At 32.9% G+C, this 7898-nt stretch overlaps 1 protein-coding gene across 1 annotated transcript; it reads left to right on the forward strand.

The window, feature by feature from the left end:
• The first annotated feature begins 815 nt into the window (after positions 1-815).
• On the forward strand, positions 816-4838 carry LOC108774440 (ATP-dependent RNA helicase DDX54). The gene is made up of 12 exons (XM_018540546.1): positions 816-830; positions 1487-1692; positions 1800-2176; positions 2249-2564; positions 2652-2862; positions 2944-3170; positions 3259-3453; positions 3522-3663; positions 3743-3938; positions 4104-4242; positions 4316-4469; positions 4619-4838. Exons 2-12 carry the CDS (start codon positions 1498-1500, stop codon positions 4801-4803), a joined length of 2337 nt encoding a protein of 778 aa, XP_018396048.1. The 5' UTR covers positions 816-830; positions 1487-1497; the 3' UTR covers positions 4804-4838.
• Positions 4839-7898: the final 3060 nt, after the last annotated feature.

Consider the following 7898-nt stretch of genomic DNA (forward strand, 5'->3'; position numbering starts at 1 on the left):
ACTTCGTTACTCCGATCCTCCGATCAAAGTAGATTCAACGAAAGTGACAAAAGTAATGTCGAAAAATTTCTCACTCACACGTAGACGCACTCGTACTCACTCGTACTTGTACCCCACACCTCGCACTGCTCAATGAACAAACCGAAATAAATTGCAAGAGCAATAGAAAGGTAGAATCAGGTAGAATGCATCCAATCCCTGAGTGATGTAGTCATTGTAATCAATTTCTTTTTATTCTCGGTATAAGCTTCATATTTCCTTTTAGAGGATATATTCGACACAAACGGCACAAACGTCGTTCTATTCTTCTTGACATTCAACAAATCATAAAGATAGAACGATGTTTGTGTCAAGTGTGTCCTCCAAAAGGAAAGCATAGGATTTTCAAATTTGTAAAAAAACGAAAGAAGTAATTGTTGTACAAAAGTACTATGTTTAGTCGGTAATACAGACAATTTTAGGATTCCCATTTTCGGTACGCCCGCAGTTTTATGGAAAGCCGCCATAATATCACATGTGAATTTTCCATCTTCGCCTTTACTTTTTGAGGTTATGGGAAGTTCTGTTCCATTCCATGTGATATTTGATAATTTGGGTTTATAACAGAATTAAAACTTTAAAAGTAAGATTATACATTATTTAAAAAATATATATATATTTAACAATATATTATAAGAGCATTGGAAAAAACTTGAAAATTTATAAGATATACAATATTTATATAAATAAAATAAAATATGTTACATTTTTTGGTACAATATATGTATACTTATGTTTATGGCAATTGTGGCATAAAGAATTGCGTGGCTCGTCTTTGTGCCTAGAGCTGAGTATGTATTTCAAATATTTTTATTTGACAAACAGTATTTGTAACACAATTATATTTTATTTTTTAACAGAGCAAAAATTGAAAATATTTTGTATTTTGTACTTCAAATACTAAAATTGATAATTAATTGTATTATTTGAATAACAAAATACAAAAAACCCATCACTTAATTTTTTTATTTTAATATAAAATACACAATACACTACAATATGCTCTGCTGAAATACAAAATATAATATATAATGCATTGCAAAACAAGTATTTTAAACAAAAGTAGCAAATACATATCCTGTCAGATTATACTAAAGATCCAGACATATGTATTAATTTTTATTTGATTATTATCTCTCGGTTATCAGTAGTAAATCTCAGAATCTGATTTTTGCTTTTTCAAAAAATTTAACAAATCAAATTTGATTATAATAGGACTGTTGCTTAATATAATAATTGTTTGTCATTCCTTCTATCTTTGTCATATATTTCTTCTATTAAACTGTTTGGAACTTGTATTAAAAAACTAGGTCTTATATATCAGTAGATAAATATAAAAAATCATTTTATATATATACATACATATCTCTAACAAGACAACTGACTGAGAGAAATATTTATATATAATATAACATATACATTGTATTAATAAAATAATTTTTTGCAGTCTATAGCAAGATGAAGGACAATGATCTTGTTGGATTTGCTGATCCAAATACGGTCAGTGACAATGATGAGGATAATGAAATTTCTAATATTAAAAAGAATATTTCCAAGAAATCTGGAGGGTTTCAATCCATGGCTCTTAGTTTTCCAGTTTTAAAGGGGATCCTCAAACGTGGATACAAAATACCTACACCTATACAAAGAAAGGTTATTAAAAAATATGTATATTCTATAAGCAAATATAGTTTACTATTTTGAGATTATAACTTTCTTAAATTTTGATTAACATTAATGTAAAATTTATGTGTTTGTAGACTATACCATTGGCTCTCGAGGGAAGAGATGTAGTAGCAATGGCTAGAACAGGTAGCGGAAAGACTGCTTGCTTTTTAATTCCGCTGTTTGAAAAACTTAAGGCGAGGCAAGCAAAAACGGGTGCACGTGCATTGATATTATCACCTACACGTGAGCTGGTACTGCAGACATTAAAGTTCATAAAGGAATTAGGAAAATTTACAGGATTAAAGTCAACAGTAATACTAGGTGGCGACAATATGGATAATCAGTTTGGTGCAATTCATGGAAATCCTGACATTATTGTAGCTACTCCAGGCAGATTTCTGCATATATGTATAGAGATGGATCTGCAGTTGAAAAATATCGAATACATTGTTTTTGATGAGGCCGATAGGTAATAGTTTCTTCTTTCTCATATTATGATTTTTAATATTTGTGTTCGTATAAAGTGATAATTACATTGTAGATTATTTGAAATGGGTTTTGGAGAACAAATACAAGAAATTGTAAATAGATTACCAGAATCACGTCAAACACTATTGTTTTCTGCTACTTTGCCTAAGATCCTAGTAGACTTTGCAAAAGCTGGTCTAAGTGATCCAGTTTTACTTCGTTTGGATGTTGAGAGTAAGCTACCTGAAGAATTAACGTTATCTTTTATTACGTGTCGCCCTGAAGAGAAATTAGCTGTACTTTTAAGCTTACTAAAAAGAATTATTAAGCCCGAGGCGCAAACAATTATATTTGCGGAAACTATGCATCATGTAGAATATATTCATCAGGTAATCATCAACGAATACACTTGCTTTTTAAATATATTTTATAAATACTTGGCAATCAAATAATAGAGTTTTATAAAATTTTTATAGATATTAGATAAAGCGGGTATATCTAACACTTTCATTTATTCGAATCTGGATCCTTCCGCACGTAAAATAAACGCAGCTAAATTTCAAATCGGTAAAGTGAGAGTTCTCATAGTGACAGATGTTGCCGCTAGAGGAATAGATATACCACATCTCGACTGTGTAATTAATTTCAATTTTCCCGCAAAATCTAAACTCTTCGTACACAGAGTAGGTATGTTCTTTTGTAACTGTTTCTTAATTATTATTAAATTACGCAGGCACTTTTCACTGATTATAATCATTTATTCTGTAGGACGATGTGCTCGAGCTGGACGTGTTGGAACGGCATATAATATTGTGAGCTCGGATGAATATCCTTATCTCTTAGATTTACATCTCTTTCTTGGTCGATCTTTAATGATAGTGCCAACTACAGGAACCAATGAAAATATGGATTATACTGTAGGAAAATTGCCACAAGCTATGGTAGAGGAAGAATTAGCTGAATTAATAAATTGGCACAATACTTCTACTGATCTGGTAAGCATATTGAGTATATCTACGTTGATAAATAAGTTAGGATAATTCAATTTTTTTTGTTACATTTAATGAATATGTGTGTCTTCAGACAAATATGCAAAAAGTATGCAACAATGCGTATCAACAATATGTTAAATCGCGACCAAGTGCTTCAGCAGAAAGTATCAAAAGAACTAAAGAGCTTTGCATAAATGAAGCCGGAATTTTACCTCAGTATTCTGATGCTTCTCACATTAGTACAGTGGATATAATATCTAGGATGAAAAATTACAGACCACAGGGAGTGAGTATGATACCCTATATACACAAAAAACATTATGCTTCAATTTTTAAATCTAAATCTTTTAACAGACGATATTTGAAATTGGTACAAAAACAAATTCAACTGATTATCAAGTGATGAAAGCAAAACGAATGTTCCATAAGGAAAGTATTCTTAATTTTCATAAAAAGATGGAAGAACATAAAGCTGATAAAATTAATACAACATTAGGTAGGTGTTATTATAGCAATTTATACTTAAATATTGTATATATGTGACAGTATTTACATTAATTTTCCAATTTTTGTAGAATTATCTCAAAAAGTCAATCTACCATCCAGCAACTTGGAAGAAATTAATGCTGCATTCAGAACGGTAGTAGTTCCAAAGAAAAGAAGTTGTGACGATTTATACAAACTTTCAAAGAAGAAGAAGGACCGTTTAACGAAACGGGATGAAGAATATTATATACCTTATTCTGCACCAGATAAGCATACAGAGGATGGGTAAGAATTGCTATATTTCGGTTTTTATAATTTATTTTTTTAAACTATTACAAAGGGTTTTAATATTATTAATATGTATATTTTAATTTATTAAAACTAAATGTACAATTTAAAAAATATTTTTAATTTTTTATTATTTATGTTCTACGTTTGTTTATCTTGCAGTTTAGCAGTTAACACGTTTACCACTGAAGTTGATAAGGCGCAAATGGATTTAACAGCAGATAATGAAGAGAGTCGACATCTTCAAACACAATTGAAAAAGTGGGATAGAAAAAGGAAGAAGATGGTCACCGTCGAGAGGGTATATACATTAGCTTATACATCATCTCTATCTATCGTGAAATATGAATATATATTCTATATTGTATCAACAGGATTCGAAGGCGAAAAAAATACGCACTGAATCGGGAGTATGGATACCTGCTACGTACAAAACAAATCGTTATAATGTGTGGAAGGAGAAATGTAAAATCGATGAAGACCGTAGTGAAGATGATAGTGAGGAAAAACCTTCACAACTGAAAAACTGTAAGTTAAATTAATTTAAACAACGTACATGTATTTAATTGATAATGCATCTAAAAATATTTCTTTTATAAATTTTTCTTTTCATGCATGTAATTTGTTCTAAACATCGCTCATTAAAATAATTGGCGTACTTTATTTGCGTGTTTTAGTACAAACTACTGCAAATACGCATTGGGCGCGACACAATCAGAAGCTTAAAGACAAGATTAAAATAAAGAACGAGTTGAAGCGACCTGAACAAGTCTTGAAGGCACGCAAACTTCTGGAGAAAAAACGCCAGAGAAATGGCAGAAAAAAGAATAAAGGTCAAAAGAATCGTAAAAGGAAACATTAAGACATTTTTTATGTTCCAAGTACATTATTATTATAATACAGTCAATTTGATGAATTGGTTTCTCTCGATTAATTACTATTTCTCCTCTTGCACTATTCCCATTACTCATATTTGCTATGTAATTAACACGACGCGTTAGAATGGAGAAACGAGTGAAAGTCAAGAGGGCCAGGAGATACTGCGGGTAGTAGAAATAGTTACTATAATTAAAGGTATACTTTTTTTTTATATCAAAGTTGTAATTTCAAACGATCTATCTTCACGATTATGAATATGTAATCGCAATATAATTTAGTAGGTATAAGTTTTTAGAGCGCGCGTGATATAAATTTTAATATACATATATATTTTAAAGCGTGACATAATACATATTATGCATGACACAAATACGACGCATCAGCTAAAAATAATCACAAATGGTTCGATAATATCTCTCGAGAGCACAGTGACCTTATAAGCAGGTGTTGTGCGATTTAGGACGTTTGGCCTTGCATCATCATCGTCATAACAATATAGTGATTGGGTTGCACAATTGTGGGGCCTCTCGTAAGGTAAGGTATTACGAAGACTTCGCTAGACGCTTGCCTTTATGCGAAGCCTTAAGAAATTTCTGCGTCATCGAGGGAGTCCGCAACTCTGTGAGGAAGAAAAAAAAAACCCGGATTGATGCGATTGCAAATTTTGTTGAGAGCTGAATTAACCATCGAAGGAAATTTACCTCTAAGCGTTACGAGAATCACGAGACGGCCATATAACGAAGCGGAAGATCTGAATGCATAAGCAGCTTCTGTGAAAGCGTTGGCTGCTTTCCACTTGAAGTATCTTAGGAAAATTTTCAGTGTATTAAAACCTTATAATATACCACATTGTTAAGATATCGTGTCGTGTAAAATGTAGAGCGAAACAATAATACACAACAATGTAGTTATATTGTTATTGTGTAATATATATATATATACCAGTAGTATATTAATGATAACAGATTATATATCTTCCGATTATCTAAAATGTTGCTTTATCACGTAGACTTTTCTATCACATCTGTTGCGTGGCAATGTTTTCTCGATAATTAAAGATATCAATAAACAACATTGAATACTTACAGTATAAAGAGGTAGAGTTATCTCTTCGCGGAGATTATATATAGAAAAAAGAAGAAAAAAGGAAAAGTATAGTAATTAAGATATCGATCTCTGACGGCCAATCTCATTGACTATTATTAACAGTTTATTAGCGTGTATGCTTGATCGGCTTTCGTATCTGTGTCATAGGCAAGCCCTTCTCCCTTTGTGCGAGTATGCCTCGTTTGTGATCTAGAAAACAACATGGTATATGACGCGCATCGTAATTAGTTAGGTTGCAAGCTGAAGCGCAACCAAATCCGGAGACGAGTTACTTCGATTTCAAATTATCTCGAAATTACTGAACAGTGATCTTTTTTTTTTTCTTTTTCTCTCGATGGCGGATATATGTATATTACATTTATGCTTATATACGTATATTTCACAGCTGCGTTCTTGTTCAGATTGAAATTCATAATCGCAAATTTTTAATCTTTGATTGAGAACGTAATTATATAATTACAGATTCATATTTTGGATTTTACAGATCTGTGTTTGAGAAATCTGTTATTATTATATGATTTATTCTCTAATCTTAACTATTAGTTTAAGTTAATCATAAATTTATTAAGCAAGATCTTGGTGATAAATAAGAGTTTTTTTGTTTGACATTTCGTTTAACGTTATAGATATAATGAACGATTGTATGGATATCGGTCTTTAGAATCATCTTTCATCTTTATTGTTTATTATCAAACATTAAACAAGAACAAACGATGTTCGCATTATAAGCGTAAACCAACCCGCAGCTTACTTTTCATCACCTAAATACCGTAAGTTATCGCTTTAAAAGAATATCAGAGAGAAAAAGAATGCGACTCGGATGTGTCGTGTTAGTCTTTCCAAGCAATAGTAATCATAATATGCCATTGAACTCTTTCTTTTCTCTCGCTCCATCTTCCCTTAATCATTCCCTCGCCCTGTTTTCTCTCTCTCTCTATCCACCCGCGATGTAACAATCCCACGGCTTTTAGACGTGTCTAGCTCTATTTGCCCATTCGTCTCGTTCGAGCGCGGCATGCTTTCGGAGCTCGACCTTCCCCTACTCGCAGGCTTTTTAGCTCGAAGAGAATGAGGGGAACATCTGCCGCAACAACGCGACCAGCAGCCGACCCTCCGTCCCAAAATAGAGATTATTATGATAGAGAGCATCTGTTAGCGCGCGCGGGCGGAGAGACGCGGATGACTCCCTCGGCGAAGTGTCGGGAGGAAGAGAAGAGGAAAAAAGAGAGTACCTCGCGCGCGCGGCGGATTCAACTCGTTGGCCGAGGAGAGCCGTGTGTATTTTTGGACGTGCGTGTCGCGACGCACGCTCGAGTCTTTTCAATCTTTTTGCTGCGCGCGTGTAGCGTAGATATAGAGTACACTGAGTACACAGCCATCAATTGTGTACCAAGATTACGTATCGTCCGAAATCCTCACTGAAATTGGTACAAGGTCTTTATAACTGCTTCTTTTCTCTCTCTCTCTCTCTCTCTCTCTCTCTTTCGCACATTTTCTGCCTCTGTATTATTCGATCTTAGGAAAGAGCCGCAGAACGATTCATCGCGAGACTCTACCTCAATTATTTCTACTCGGTGCATCATTTGCAAATTACGGGTATTATCGACAGATTGCGGCGAGATTTTATCATGCGAGCGAATACTCCGGGATTTGTGTAACATATAAAAGATTTTTTGCACGTTATAAAGAAAAAGAGATGAAAAAAAAAACATTTACAAAATATGTATACAAAATATATACAATATGTGTACAAGACGTAATAAATGTGTACTTTTTTTCTACAAATATCCGTAGAGACTTTCTCTTCTCCATAATAAATACCGCGCACGGTCAATTAAAGCATATTATATATATATATTTCAATCGATAATAAGATTCGAACAGTTTGAGATTCCTCGACGATATTCTAATATTCGATGTTGTCTTTTGTTCTCGTGGTATCGCGTTATTGTTATATTTACAATCAATGAC

This window comes from Cyphomyrmex costatus, unplaced genomic scaffold, assembly GCF_001594065.2.
Source record: "Cyphomyrmex costatus isolate MS0001 unplaced genomic scaffold, Ccosl1.0 scaffold254, whole genome shotgun sequence".
In the NCBI taxonomy this organism is placed as follows: domain Eukaryota; kingdom Metazoa; phylum Arthropoda; class Insecta; order Hymenoptera; family Formicidae; genus Cyphomyrmex; species Cyphomyrmex costatus.